The 16128-nt window shown below is 37.1% G+C and overlaps 1 protein-coding gene across 2 annotated transcripts; it reads left to right on the top strand.

Moving 5' to 3' along the window:
* The first annotated feature begins 8718 nt into the window (after positions 1-8718).
* Positions 8719-15820, top strand: cdhr5a (cadherin-related family member 5a). Of its 2 annotated transcripts, none has more exons than XM_057346830.1 (14): positions 8719-8892; positions 9423-9598; positions 10510-10572; positions 10726-10815; positions 10926-11012; positions 11100-11204; positions 11288-11473; positions 11545-11635; positions 11729-11826; positions 12279-12485; positions 12718-12831; positions 12933-12999; positions 14184-14341; positions 14493-15820. In XM_057346830.1, the coding sequence occupies exons 1-14, from the start codon at positions 8802-8804 to the stop codon at positions 15075-15077; spliced, it is 2118 nt and encodes a 705-aa protein (XP_057202813.1). In that variant the 5' UTR covers positions 8719-8801; the 3' UTR covers positions 15078-15820. The 2 variants fall into 2 exon arrangements, with proteins under 2 accessions (XP_057202813.1, XP_057202820.1); XM_057346837.1 differs by having other exon boundaries at positions 14184-14366; positions 14587-15820.
* The last annotated feature ends 308 nt before the right edge of the window (positions 15821-16128 follow it).

Raw genomic sequence — 16128 nt, 5'->3', positions numbered from 1 at the left:
GTGATACAGCACACATCTTAAATTATACTTAATTATTAAATTATATTAAATTATTAAATTATATATAGTAAGGAGTTGTGCAGGTGGTGAAAGTCAAAGGTGAGAATAGCAGTCTGTCAGTTTGTGGGGGGGTTAAAAAAGAGAGTAATTTTAGCTCAGTTCATTCAGGAGACAAGTACATTCTCATATAAATCCATGTAACCTGAAGATGAAACCATGTCTTCTTTAATACATGTCTAATAAAAGTAATTTCCACCTTGTAATATCTATAGATTGAGAACAGAACCTTATGTGTTTTTTATAAAAGGTTAACCAAACTTATGTAACGGTTGTTATGTAACCATCTGTTTGGGGTCTATGGGGCGGTTTCCCAGACAGGGTTTAAGGCTAGTCTCAGACTAACTTAAATGTGAGAGATGCCTTGATCGAAAACAACTTGCACTGACATATCTTAAAATATATCACTGTGATTGTTTTGTCTCAAGATGCACAAAGTAATATTTTTTTGTAAAGTATGTTTTTTAAAACAACTTAATTATCCTAATTTAACTAAGGCCTAGTCCTGGCTTAAGCTAAACCTTGTCTGGGAAACCGCCCCTATAAGTCTCTTTCAATTGTCCTTTATAAAAATATATGTCTGTATTGTTTGGTATATCTGAAAACGTTTACAAAAATATTTTTTGCACATGCCAGATTGGTGTACTGTAAAAAGTTTATCACTCCTGTCAGATATCGATTTGGATTTGTTTTGTTTTTCATACAATGTCCTACAATGACCCCACACAATGTTGCTATTCAATATTACAACCGTCTACTGTTTAAAGTCTGCTTTGTGATCCAACAGGGAGTAAATAATATATGAATATTTTCTCAAATTTGTTTAGGAGACACATAGTAGACAGAAGACAGAATGTGAAAAGCAATTTTTAATTTGGTATTATTTTTTCATAGCACTGGGATCTCTGGGACCACAAAGAATGAAAGCTAAATCTTAACAGAACAAAAAGTTCTTAAAGAAACAGTTCACCCAAAAATGAAAATTCTGTCTTTATTTAATCACCCTCAAGTTGTTCCAAATCTGTGTAAATTTCTTTGTTCTGTTGAACACAAAAGAAGATATTTTTAAGAATGTATACAAGAAAGTAAACAGTTCTGGGGCACTTCATCAGAACAAAGACATTTATACAGATTCGGAATAGCTGGGTGAGTAAATGATGACAGAATTTTCATTTTTGGGTGAACTTTTCCTTCAAATGATTTTCCAAGCCATTATCACACAGAAGCTTTATTTTCCAATAACCAATGAAGTTACTTTTGACTCTCAGATCATACTGATAGAAAGTTATTGTGTTATGCCTTTTTATATTATGTCCTGTTATTGTTTTCTGTTTCTCCTATGATATTGGCTTAAAATTTATTACATTATTGTTGTTTTAACTCTGCCATGCTTAGGAACATACCTGGTGGTTTAAGATGCATAAAAGCTCAGCCAGATGTACAATTGAATTTGATCTCAGGGGCTTAAAGGCTTCAGTTGTTGACATTATTTTGTGCTTTTTGGGAATTGAATACTTGAACCCTAATTTACCTTAACATAACTCTTCATTACATATTTTTATGTATTAAAACCTTGCGTGCATGACCCATGATCCATATGTAGGTATAATAATAATCTATATATTGGATATGTATACATGTATCTATATGTGTATGTGTGTATGTGTGTACACACATATATATAAGGATATTTCTTTTTATTCATCAATAAGAAACTGTACTTTAAATTTACTTGTACCGTTTATTAAAAAATATATATAAGTTGATTATTAGTTTCTTATTCACAAATAAGTTTGAATGAACAGACATTTTAAGATTTGAAAGGATCTTCTCTCCTCCGTGGCTGTATCATTGACATCATTGGCCAGTAATTTACAGCCTTGAGTTTTAAGACTTTTCTCAAGCGGAACATTAACCTTCCATATAAACTTCTAGGCACAAGGAGATATGATAAAAAGAGGCCAGCTGTTTATAGACCTATATATATATAATGAAAACTCCCTAATTTATTATTTATTGTACTATTTATACTTGATCATGCTATACAGTAATTATAGTTCATTGTGTACAATATCTCTGCTCTTTGGTTCTGGTTGAAGATGACTTTAAGTTCCCTGCAGCACTAACATACTGTTTGTGTTTGTTTTTTACTTTTACATAAGTCTCTTTTAATCATGAAAACTGTGAAAGTATTTATTACCACACAGACGACAGCTATATCTTGACCCAGGTGACGTTCATCTGTGACAAAAAAAAGTTTACTTTAGTATTCATCTTTTGGTTGTCTCTGAAACCCTTGAAACAGTGTTCATCTTTCCGATACAAGGCCATTTTTATCCATCCCTTTCATTTAAAATGAGCAAAGACACGTAAGTATGCCAGCAGTTCAAGACATTCTCTTAACATGAATTTAAGGTCGAAACTGTGTTCTAAAAACGGCGGGTGACCTAAAACAGGATGTTCACTGAATACACTTCTGTAATACTTTATAAACAACCTCTCTAAGCATCTCCAATACACACCATAAACCATAAAAGACTGTTTTTGTGTCACTGCCGAATATCACGGCAGAGGTTAACATGGTGCGTGGTTTAGCGTGCACACGTGTCAAACATGTTTAATGAAACCATTGGTTTTGACCTATCTATGACCTCTCTACAGTGTTAGGAATCCATTTAGCAGGATTGAGTCACTTTAAGCAGGTTTAAAAAAAGGCTTAGGTGGAGATCATGGTCTAAACAGCGTAGTGTGTGAGCATGTGTGCCTTTTTGACGTCATATGGGATGTTACCATCCAAGCCTTACAGAATTTTATAATGATTGTATTGTACTTGTTGTATTATAGTCAACCCAGAGTCTCAAGTGTCATGGTTCTGCCCACCTTGTCTTGCTTTTCTTGGCCTAGTGGCAGAACCATGATAGAACCTCTTGTTTTATGTGGAGAGTGACGTTTTGTCCCTGTTGGTCTTCCACTCTCCGGTGTGGCGTCTTTTTTCCCGCCCTTTCGTCTCCTCGTTATTGTTTGTTAATTAGTTCATGTCCTGCACCTGTCCCCTCTTGATTTATCCCCTTTATAATGCCCTTGTGTCTTCTGTCTCGTGCTGGTTCATTGTACTGTCGTGTGTGTGTCATATGTGGTGAGTTCCTGTCTTGTCAGTGTAGTTTAGTTATTTTGTATTTAATTCAAGTGTTGTCTTAGTTTGGTTAGGTGTAGTTAGTCCTTGGTGTCATGTTTTATACCCTTGTGTTTTGTTTTGTTACCCCCACGTGGGTCTTTGTTTTGTATTTATATTTTATTAAATGTCTTGTTAACCCCTTACCCGCTGTCTGCACTTGGGTCCTCTGTCATTGTCTCCGTGTCCTCACCACCCACGTTCATGACACTCAAGGCAGTTTGTGGCTTTGGCACGAAATTTGGAATCCATTTATTCGTGTTCATGAACATGAATTTCCTCCTTTTTTAGTGTTACTCAGCACGACCTTCAATACACAGACCGCGTGTGTATGTACATTTATATATTTATAACCTGATATCAAAAGAAGTCGTACATATTTTAGGAGGTGGCTAACCGCCACTGGTGGTTTTTCTAGACATATTATTGACTTTTCTTATATTCTAAATATTACTGAGTTTTTTTTATATAAAATAGCTTTCTTAAAGAATACATTTAAAGGAAGTTATAGAGTTCATATACTTCTCTGATCTTAACAAGGGCTATGGGCCTCATGTATGAGTTTGAACACTTGAACACCTGCGTACACACCAAATATCTTCTCACACTAAGACAGGAATGCACGTACACCACACACACTTTTGTAGAGAGGTTTGGTTAAGAACGCTGGGTTGTTTATCATTATCACACTAAACCATGAGTTCATTTTTAATAAAACCAAGGTTAAATCATGTATCGTCCGAAAGCCCCCGGAAAGCTGTCAAGATAAAGAGCACATGATATACGTATGTGTTATTGCACATGATATACGTATGTGTTATTGAGACGTCCGAAAGCCCCCGGAAAGGTGTCAAGATAAAGAGCACATGATATACGTATGTGTTATTGAGAGCGCTCCCTACAATTAAATCTTAATATGGTAGGCCGGAGATCTTAATATGGTAGGCCGGAGATCTTAATATGGTAGGCCGGAGATCTTAATATGGTAGGCCGGAAATATAACTGTAGCAAGTGCAGGATGAAATATAACTGTAACGAGGCATAAGGGGATGGACTAATAAAAATAAGTGATGTCATGTAAAAACTGGTTGGTAGAAGATGAGGTCAGGTAAAACCTGATTGGTTTGAACTGTGATAACAACTTGAGAACAGTGTATAAAAGATGGAGTCAGACATGTATTCGTTGGGCATCTACAGATGAACTCTGTGTGTCTCACTTTGCTTGCTCGAGCAAATAAAGATTGAAACCTCTGGAAACCTGGCTCTCTGGTCTTCGTGAATTCTTTCAACTTGGCTGACCGACTTTTCGCCACGACACCACCCATCACCCATGAATTCCCATCAGATTGCATTCATATATATTTATACATATGAAAGATAATGCATACTGTACAATGAAGTCATCAGGTTTTATGAGGTGTTTATATTATTCCACAGAAAATATGGAAATTTATGTTTAATTTCGGTGTCAATATTTTCTCAAATATTCCCCCTTTCAGGAAAACAGAAAGTCGACTGTTTTTCAATCTCATTTCATCACAGGCTTGTGTTATGCTAACAATGCTGAGGTCATGGGTTCAGATCTGGAAAACACATTGCATGCGCTATACTGTACATCGCCACTCAAAATACTGTATACGTGTAAAGGTAATGGTTTACAACTTGAGTTGTTAGTACAAAGCTACAGGCTGGACTAGAAGGACTGACCCAGAAACTGTTGTCAAGGTGCTGAGATCCCAATCACCTGCATGCCCTTGAGACAGGTTGTTCCAAGGAGACTGTCTCTGAAAATTATGTTTTCTCTGGGCATCAAATTTGGCAATCGTACAAAACTTAAAACAAATATAAAAACATGTTGATAACATGTCCTCAAAACAAAACATTAAAATGTGTCTATATAACTTTTAATATTATGTCAATTTTGTAAGTATAATTTACATTTAGTCGTTTAGCAGACGCTTTTATCCAAAGCAACTTACAAAGAGTATAAGGAGCAATAAGCGATATGTCATACAGGAGCAATAGTGCAGTAGGTGCCAATACAAAGTTACTAGTTTTACCAAAAGCTAGACCACTGTTGAGAGAAAGCGAGAGGGTTAGTGTTTGTTTTAATTTAATGTGTTAATAACCAGATGTGCAAGATATGATATGATCTGGAGGTCTCTTTTTACTTTTAAAAGTCCTTTTACTTTTTTATTTTTTTTTATTATATGGGTAATATTGCACTTTGCATAATGCATTTTGCATTGTTTTTCCCAATGGGAACAGACCCGTGACCCACTTTTGTGTTATGACCAGCCAATTAAAAAGAATCTACTGTTTATTTTCTTTGGCTGGAAAATGTCTTATAAATCAGGGGTTTACAAACTTTTTCATCTCATGAACCACCTAGACAGTATAATCTATCACAAGACGCACCGAAATATATTTACATGCAGTATAAGGGGAAGAAGGCACATTTGTTCTCTTTTAGCAGAGAATGGCTTTTATTTTCCTTGCCATTGCATACATTTAATTGTGAAAACAAAATAACTTATTGTACGATATCAAAACAGCCATGATCATTCATTGGACTAAACAATGAGGTGTAAACTCATTTGCGACCTTCAGGTGGTCTCACAGTGGTACTGTTATTCCGTACAGTGTATATATAATTGTTCTGTGTGACTGCATTGTGGAACTCACTCTTTTTGCATTACATTTGTGTACTTGGTTTATAAAATTGAGTTACGTTGAGCTGAACGAATTTGACCAATTTGTTCAAACTCTCCCTTGCCAAAGCTGTGGATAATAGGATTTACCTGCTTTCTACAGAAGGACCTGTGAAATGAAAATGAACATAATTGACATTTTTCTGGTGCTCAATAGTGTACTATTCTTCTAAAATATAAAAAATAGGAATAAATAACTGTCCTAAAACTAAGGGTTTATATTTACATAGACCATAAATTTCACTGAGATTAAGAAATGGATTTGATTTATTGCACGACACTGTCATCTGGTGGTAAGAACGAGCATTGCGAGCACTGTGGTGTTTAATGATTCTTCAGGCAGTGGTTCTCAAACTTTTTCGTTGTAAGCTTTGTGTAGGTCGCATTGCTTTGTGGCTCCCCAAATAAAGACGTATGATCTTAAACTTAGAATTTTAATGAAACCAAAGACATATTCAATTATACAATGTTGGAACATCAATTATTTTTGTTGGTGGTATTATTTTTCTGTTTGATTGCACAAAATTTATGAGAAATTTCCATATTTCATAAAATGCCACAACTTGCCCCCCTGGACCCCAGTTTGAGAACCACAGGCTTACAGTATTACAGTACTGTAAGTTTTTAGATTTGGGGATTTAAACAAACCTGTAAGTATTAAACGTTCCGCACCATTCACAGACGTGATATAACCTCTGAATAAAAATACTTTAATTTAAATTTCTAGGCAGATCGTTTAGAAAATTAAACTCTTACTTTTTCTAATAAAGTCTTCTGTAAAAATGTAATTTAGCAAAAATGAATTATTTATCTGTTTAAACGTAAACGTTAAGCTAAACACACTCACAAATGTAGCCTAATCATAGGGGCCTATCGACCACTATCCCAAGTGCAAGACACGTACGAGGGAAGCGTTTTTTCATAACTTAAAATGAAAAGTCGAACTATCGATATTCTGAGGTGAGATTATTTGTATACTCCAAGTAAATAGCAAACCATAAAAAATGTAAAAAGTAAATTTATTTTTCTTATGAAGTAAAACTCGTCCACGAGCTCCCCGTCCACATCCAATGGCGTCGAGGTACGGCCTGCGGCGTCTCTGTACCGCTGTTGAAGTGAACCGTTCTATAGTTTGTCTGTATAATAAACTACGATATCAGGGTAAGACTGTTGGACGCCTTTGACTTGTAATGAACCAAGCAACAGACACCCAAAACACCGTGCTATTGCATAGCAAGTCCCTATAGCAACCGTCGTGGTAAAATCAACATCTATGAAGTCTTTAAATAAATGTAAAAACCTGCAATTTTATTGATGTTTTATTTTCTAATTTAGTTTTTTACATGCTTAAAGTTAAATGTGTAATGCTTGAAAGAGTTTTTCATTGAAGTTGTAATTCAGCTGCAGTAGGCTACCATGTTTTTCTGTTTTTCAGTTGTAGTAGAAAAGGGCAGTTATTTTAAGTTATACCATGGTCTTTTTGAATACTCGATTCTGATTGGCTGGAATTGTGCATTAAAACCCTTTAACGCACAGGTAGCTCCAGTAAGTTTGATTACGTTTGAAATTTAACTGACAAAATCACTGTAATTTTCACCTATTTGATCTAAAATTTCACTGTAAACATCAATAAAAGATGTAACTTGACAAATGACCATGGTATAAGCGGGATAATCCACAGCTAGCCGTGCGTTAAAGGATTTTAATGCACTTCGCAGAGGCAGTGTTCTTGGTTCTTGGCCTTCGCGTCGGGTGGTTCTTGGCCTCCGCGTCAGGTGGTTCTTGGCCTCCACGTCGTGCATTAAAACCCTTTAACGCACGGCTAGCTGTGGATTATCCCTTACGTAAGAATTATATTATGTTGTGCTTCTTGTTAACAATGCAGCCCACAGGCCAGCCGTCCAGGGCCTTTGGCCTGCTTCAGTGAATGCATGACAGTAACACACATGTACATGGCTGCACAATGTGTTTTGTGTGCTTGACATGGGACTGTGTACCCGTTGTTCCCACACAGAGAAACAGTGGGGGGTGGCAGAGATGCTCTGCTCGTCTAAACATGTATAACACCAGCGGATGTCACGGTTGACATGTGCCAGAGACGAACATGGATGGGTCAGGAGGAAGGATTGAACTTGGACTTGCATGAAACCTGTCCATGCTTAATGTGATCTGTGGTTACTCTGGCTCATTTACGTTTATTCATTACTTATTTAAAGTGATTTACATGTAACTTAATTTTTTTGTACATAACGCAAATAAACTCGTACAGTACATTTTAAGTATGGCTTACAGAGTAGAAGATATTTTGATAAACGTTGGTAACCAAACAACACTGGCCATATTGACCTCCATTGCGTGAAGACATTTCTCAAAATATCTTCTTTTGTGTTGTACAGAAGAAAGAGTCATTTAAATGATGGCATCTATTTAATGTGTCGATAATTTTAAGGGCCACTGTATGTGTAATCCACCATTCATTAAATGATATGTTGTATAACTATTAAATGGAAGCACCGGTCCATAACTAATATCTCCAAGTATTAAACTAATCAAATCTTGATCTCCATTTTCAGATTTCATCCTCAGCACACATTCCCATGCTTTTTTTCCTCCATCGGAACGCTTGTGCAGTAATACACAATGAGCACTGAAAACAGATGCAAGTATTTTGGTGGGAGGGAGCAGTCCACTGTTGGCAAGCTCCTTCGGCAATATATGACCGTAAGATGAAGTCACAAACATTGCGACTGGAGTCAACTCCCACTCATCGGCCAGCACAGTCACTGCTTTATGTGAAGTACCAGCTGGTGCCACCGTCTCCCAGTCCTCCATACTTGGTTGTGTGCATCCGAAATCGGGAAATGGACACGACATTAAAACACAAATCCATAAATGCTGTGCTTGCCTGTGTGCTTGTGTCATTCTTTCACAAAATCTGCTTTGCTGATAAAAGTAAGTGACTTTTATTTCTGGTTTTAGATTTTAGGATCGCTTTGTTCATCGTCAGATGCTATTGAGTCTCTTAGTTTCAAATTGGCCTTCTTAGATGAGAGTGTGAAGTTTAATGTTAAGACTTACTTTTTCCTATCAAATATAAAGAATATTAAGTTATTACAACACTAAAAGCCATAATACGCATACACACATATTGCTACTCTCTGACTGAAAGCTTGTATCTCCAAAACTGCCAAAAAAATCCATTAATTAAACACTGTGTTGTCAAAGTTCTTGAATACCTTTATTGCTTCAATATTAAACCCACTGACAAACATTAAGGGCGATCAAGTAATGACAAAATAAAATTCACGAAAATGGAGATACAAGGTTTCATTCTGACAGCAACAATATAAAGGTAATAAATTGGTGTACCGTATAAGCTATACAGTATATATGTTTATCAAAAACATACAAATCGATGTTTCTGTGTGGATAAGAGGTGCTTTTGTTTCTTCGTCATGGTGATGTTTGTCTTTTCTCTCTAGTTTGTACAGTCCTATCAGAGCCTGTCATAATTAAAGAGAACAACACAGCCGACACTGTTCTTGTCCGTATTAACACCATGGCAAAGGATGTCACGCTGAATATCACAGAGAATCCTGGGAATGTATTTTATCTGAAAGGTTTAGACCTGATGGTAAAGAAAGGCCTGGACTTTGAAGTATGTGTATTTCTTGTTTGTTTTGTTTGTCTTGATTCTCTTTGTGTAGTGAGAGTGTAATGGGCCTGCTGGAAAATAAAACAGCTGGTTTTATATTGGCTGATAGCTGGTCATTTATTAGTCATTTGGTTATCTAAGCTGTTTTAGTGGTTTATTTATTTATTTGGACAATTGACAGGTAAACATGGCTTTATAACGTTTAAGGTGTTTAGGAGATTAGCTTAACCCAGCGACAAACTAGCTTCCAAAAAAAGAGTTTGACTATCTTAAACTATGACTTGTTTGTAGACTTGTTTTTTAATACGCTTCACAATGAAAGACGACAAATCTTTTTTACATTTATAGTCGCGGAAAAAAAAAGAGACCATTCCCAATTTTCATTTAATCATCATTTCTAGATGTATTGAGGCCTTTCCAGTTGAGTGGCTGTTGAGTTTCAACAAAATCCAACCTCAGGAGTTAAGTCATCCAATGTGAAAAACTGACCGCATGACAAGAAACAAGCTAACTGTAATAAAAATCCAGGTTATCACATAAAAAAATAATAGTTGAACTTTTCCTAAATACATCTACAAATAATGTTGTATTGTTTAAAAGTGAATCTGAACTTGTTTTCTTTGCAGTATTTTAGGTCTGAAAAAAAAAACAGAGCATCTTTTCTGTTGTTTTTAGCTGTTTCTCCAGTTTTCATTTTCTGCAAATAATTGCAAATAGAAACAATATTTTTCTTTGAAATTTGGGAGAAATATTGTTAGTCGTTCACAGAATGACACAAAAATGATCATTTTACCAAAACACATCATAGTTCAGATAAACTGAAAATAAATAAAAAATGGTCTCTACAATTTTTTCCGCGGCAGCACGTTTATCTGTAAAAGCTGTGACGTTTCACTTTATACTTATTTGCTCAGACTCTTTTAGGTCCTGAAGAACTAACTGTTCAAGTTCGATGTAATAAAACTGGCTTCAGAAGTGTAAGTCCCGCATTCGCAATTGCAAGTAAAATACAGTACGATAAACACTGATAGTTTGATACTCGAAAGTCAGTTTGGAAATCTCTATTTTATTTAAAGGTTTTGAAGGTTTAGGTTCATATAAACTATGAATGTTAAACCTATACTTCACAGACTACTCTGACCGTGCTTGTTCGCGTTGAGAATATCAATGACAACCCTCCTACATTTGACAAGAGCGAGTATACACTTGATGTAAATGAGGTAAGAACTTCACATTTAGCTTACAATGGCGATTCTAACATTGTGCGCTGAATTTAAGGGTTCTGAATTCATAAATCACAATAATGTATTCTGATGTCTTTATCGAACAGCTTACACCAGTTAATTCTAGCATTGGTACAATTGAAGCCACAGATGAAGATTCAGAGGTTCTGTATTACACGATGGAACCAACAGTGGTATGAACCTGATTCATTTACTTTACACTTTTCTTTGAGTAAAACATAAACGTAGAATTTGTCGAAAATGTACGTTTTCTTTTACAGAACAGGTACTTTCGACTGGAGTCCATGTATACCCCCAAAATCCTCGTGAACAAAGTTTTAGATTATGATGTCGTCCAACAGGTCAAACTGATATTGTATGTTCAGGTGTGTACATTGTTTCCACTTGGATCTTGAAGCTTTTGAAACATCTCTGCCACTTCAACGCTAGCGGGTCTCGTCTTTAACAGGATACTCCACCTCCTGGACATCCGGGTGAATTGTCTTTCACAGCCTCGGCGACCATCATCATCAATATAAAAGACACCGACAACCGTCCTCCATGGTTTCAGCCATGTACAAGGGTAACTCTTGGTAACGCCAAACTCTGCCTAAGTTTGGGCTACAAAGGAAGAGTCAATTTAACAGAGAAACAGGTACGAATCAGGTGAACGAATGTTTGCAGTGTTGTGTTTTAAAATAATACATTTACGATTTGCATTTGAAGGACGGAGCCCTGCAGTTGCAGCCGGGTCCGGTGTATGCCAGAGATGGAGATAAAAGCAGAAATGAAGAGATAAGCTATAAAATAGTTAAAGGTACTGTTTATTTCTTCTCATGTCACTGTTTCCTTTAGACACACTGTGTTGAGAAAGAGTTGTGCAGGTTAATATTTGTGTCTTTGCATTTAGGAAATGAAGACAATATGTTTCAGATTGATGAAAACTCTGGCAACATCACCATGTTGAAGCCGGCAGATGTAGCCGGTCCCATATCGCTCTTAGTATTGGTGAGTTAAGTTTGATTTTTTGCTTCTTTTTAGTTTTCATTATGATATGTAAAATGTTTGGTTTTTACTTAAAAGCTCATTTTAATTTTGAGGTGTTTTTTTTCTTTAATTTTTTTTGCCTTAGGACAACATTGCACCATAATGGAGTTTATTTAAACCATTACTTTGCATTGCTTATAAATGAAACAAACAGATTCATCTATTTTAATCCATTTCAAATGTACATATAAATGCATTGCCTATACAGCGCTCTAAACCTTTTAACATTGCCCATTTCATTGTTGTATTGGGGCACATTCACACCCAAAAGAAAGAAAAATTTTTCAATTATTTCTCCTAGACTTCCATAAGATTAAATGGAGAGCAAATGGAAACTGTCACCAATTTATAGAACCCTCCTTAGAAAGACTCTTCCTTTTGAGAATAGCTGTCTCTCTGTTTGTTCCTCCCAGGCCTCCCAGGTATCAAACAGAGACCAGTTTGCCACCACTACAGTCACCATTGACGTCAAGAAAAAGAGCAGAAATCCTCCACGGTTTGAGAAGGAACGATATGAAGCGTATGTTTACAGTAATTCAGGCCCTGAAAACATGGTGCTACGGGACCGGACATCAAACAGACCCTTCAGAATCCGAGCGAGGGATGAAGATTTCGCAGGTGTACGTCACAGTTTAAAGAAAGTGTTCTTGTTGAGATTTTTTAGCATGTTTTCACCGAACAAACCTCCTGGATCATTCGTGGTCCTGTCAAAATATTTAGATTTAGGCTATCATTTTCTTCTGCTTTAAGGTATTTAATGGTTAGCGTTAGAGAATGTGACGAATATTCATTTATAGAGATGATAAGATTGAGCGAGAGTGTTTTCTCTGTTCTCTCCCTTTTATTTCACAGGGAATCAATCCTGATGTTAGATATGAAGTCCAATATAGCAGCTATGTTAATATCACAACAGACGGGTTTTTACTTCTCAAGAAAGCAGTTCGCACAGATTCCTTTGCTTTGCAGGCAAGTATGCATGACTTCTTTCTTCAAATCTTTACTTTTACACCACCGTACCTCTGATCTTAAGGCAAAAAGTCTCTCAAAGTTCTGTTTCTTGTGAGCAGCTTCGGGCGGTTGATGTGTCCACTGGTGAGTCGGGGACATCCACACTTTCTGTGGTTGTGTTACCATGTAAGTCATTGGATTCAATGAAATCCATTATGCATTCTGTTTACATTACAGCTTAAGAAATCTTGGGGTTCGTATAAATTGTATCGACATCATCTGTGAAAATTCCGTTGAAAAACTCAATATTTTTGCACAGACAAGATTTGCAATTTAAATCTTAAGTGGACAAGAATAATGTGGCTATACATTCAAAACAATGTGCATTTTAACGATCTATCTTGTCCCACAGACTTCTGTTAAAATTGATGACTGAAACATCATTGTAGTGTAGTTTTGCACATTGAGGAAAGAGTCAAACTTATTTTCTGTGGATATAATTTCTTTAGGAAGGAATAGTTCACTCAAAGATGAAACTTTTCTTATAATTTACTCACCCCCATGCCATCACAGATGTAGACTTCCTTTCTTCCATCGAACACAAACAAATAAAAACTTCTGTTAAATTTAAATATGGTAGCTTGTCAATAATCTCATAGGTTCTTGGCATATGTTTGTTTCGTCACAAGACACACAAGAACCAATGAGATTAGAAATGATGCGACAGACACTGCATCCGAAATCGCATACTATGAAAGTACGTACTGATTTAAACGAAGTACCTACCTATCGACCGTTAAAACAGTACAGTAAAACAGTAAGCATCCGCCATGTTTTATTGTCATGTGACCCGTATGCTCTTTGACCTATGATGTATTAACATCAATCTGTACTTAGGGCTGCGACCGAAATCGCCTACGTCCATACTATATAGCTATATAGTAGGCAAAAATGAGTATGAGTCATGAATAGTATGTCCGAAACCTCAGTATGCAAAAAACAGTAGGCGAGAAATACCCGGATGGTCTACTACTTCCGCCGAGATTCGTGAGTGTGGATCGGATGGACACTTCTCTATCCCATGATGCCACGGGAGCTGAGCAACGGTCACATTTCAAAAGTAAATCAAATAAATATAGCGGAAAACTTCAAGGCGGACTTCCGTTACTAATGTAAGTGCCAATAAATGAATTTCTCGTGACTAAATGATGGTTTTATCAACGCTCACGTGTAGGTGGTTGTTAATACATCATAGGTCAAAGAGCGTGACCATGACCATAAAACATGGCAGACGCGGTATGTCCGAAATGTATTCATACTACTCTCACTCATACTATATAGAACGTACTGTTTTTTTAACGGTTTACCAGCGGTGGGGGTCCAGTCGACCGAAGAGACTTACCGCGCCGGAGACATGGCTCTGCTGGGTTTCGTGATGGCCGCTCTGCTGGTGCTGTGCCTCATCGTGATTGGCTATCTCATATCCCGCGTCAAGAAGGGGAATCCTGACGCGTTCAAGTTGTCTGAGGTCAGCATCTTCTCATCAAAGCTCAGTGAGTCCAGTTCTAAGTGTCCACTCTGTAAAACAGCTGACGCTTGAGAGAAATGTCCATTAGACTCCCTAAGCACATACAGCAAATAACAGACAAATGCAAGATTAACACTTTGCCCTCATTCAGTGTTTAGGGCCATTCTTGAAGTATACTCAGCCCCCTAACAGGCCAAGGCCAAGAGATAGCATGCAGTTCACCAATGATGGTTTCTTAAATGAAGGGGACACGGGGAGATCCAGGTCCAGACGTGCCGAAATGAGAGATCGGAGACCGGATCCGGCTCAGACGGGCAGTGTGCGAGCGATACCTCGCGAGAGACAGAGGCACTGTAGCTCCTGCGGTGTCCAGGTACATGGCAACCACAAACACCACAGCAGCCCTGCTGTTCAGTCCAGAGCAAGGCAGAGTAAAAATAAGGTCACGTCTATTCTGGCTAAAGAGAGGAGGAGAGACGACAGACAAAAGACAGTGTGGTTTAAGGAGAGCGAGGATTCTTCTGATATCGAGGTGGAGATCATTCCAGACAATATTGGATTTAAGTCTGAAAAGGACGGGGAGAAGGCAGAGGCGGATTTCACTTCCCCGCCGTCGGAAGACGGTGAAATGGAATTGGGGGAAATAACTACGTTGAATACACAGGACTTGAGTAGCAGGGAAAGGGCTATTTCTGATAGCAGAGATGGACTGAACACAGAAAAACAAGATCAGTGAAGATCAGAGAACCTGCGGCCACAAACGAGATTCCTCTGATCTTCAGAGACTCCAGTCTTCGGTTCGGCTGAAGTGTCTTAAGAAATAGTCATCATTTGTGGCAAAACACTGATACTTACGTGTCCAGTTTTAGGCTATAGACTGATTTCACTCCGCTGCCATGTTGAAATCGAAAGCCAGCCAGAGGTGGGAAGAAAACTGCAATGGTTTGGACTACCATCGAGTGTCTGTGACATGAATGAACAAATGATGGTTTAAAAATAACATTAGATTGGCTGTGTGTCCACTATTGAAACCCGTTTATGGCAGTTTAAACAGTCACTAATATGTGATGGTACGGCTAAAGTGGCCAAGTAAAACAGCTCGTGTGACATGCATCCTATGCTTATATTTTCACATTGAAGATCATTATCGGTCTATCTGTGCTTCCGGTTTTCTTCCCACCTCAGCCTCGCTTTCGATTTCAACATGGCGGCGGCGTGAAATCAGTCTGTTGAGAAGAATGAGGTCATTCTGATGTCTTTTTCATTGTTTGATGTGTGCTGCACTAATATGCAAATATATGTTGACTTTTTGTGTTTTAACTTATTTTTTATGAACTGTAATTGAAGGAAACAATATTTAACATTTAATGTTGGCATACTGCTCTTTTTAACGAATGATAAATAATGGAAAACAATATTTTATATGAACATGATGTCACTTTGTTGAAAAACGAATAAAGAAAGTTTGAATGTATTTTTTGTCTATAATGTGGTTATTTTCAGTAACTTTTAAATAAAGGAAGAAGAAGCATTGGTTTGCCAAAGCACCTTTTAGTCAAAGATTTCTTAACTTCATTATGGTCTGTAGAATCTTTAAGCTTTTTTTCTGCGGTTGTTAAATGTCCCTCCATATTTTTCCAAACAAAGGATTAAAATGACCAAGGAAATGTGGACACCGGAGAGATGTTGAAGTAGATTTTAATGCAGGCCAGATGAGAAACCTGGTGTTACACTTTATTGTTTATTGTTCAATTCTTGTTAATTGTAGTTTGTGATGAAATGGATTT

Source organism: Triplophysa rosa, linkage group LG1, assembly GCF_024868665.1.
Source record: "Triplophysa rosa linkage group LG1, Trosa_1v2, whole genome shotgun sequence".
NCBI lineage: Eukaryota > Metazoa > Chordata > Actinopteri > Cypriniformes > Nemacheilidae > Triplophysa > Triplophysa rosa.
Note: the sequence above shows the minus strand (reverse complement) of the source record. Positions and strands in the feature narration are given on the sequence as shown.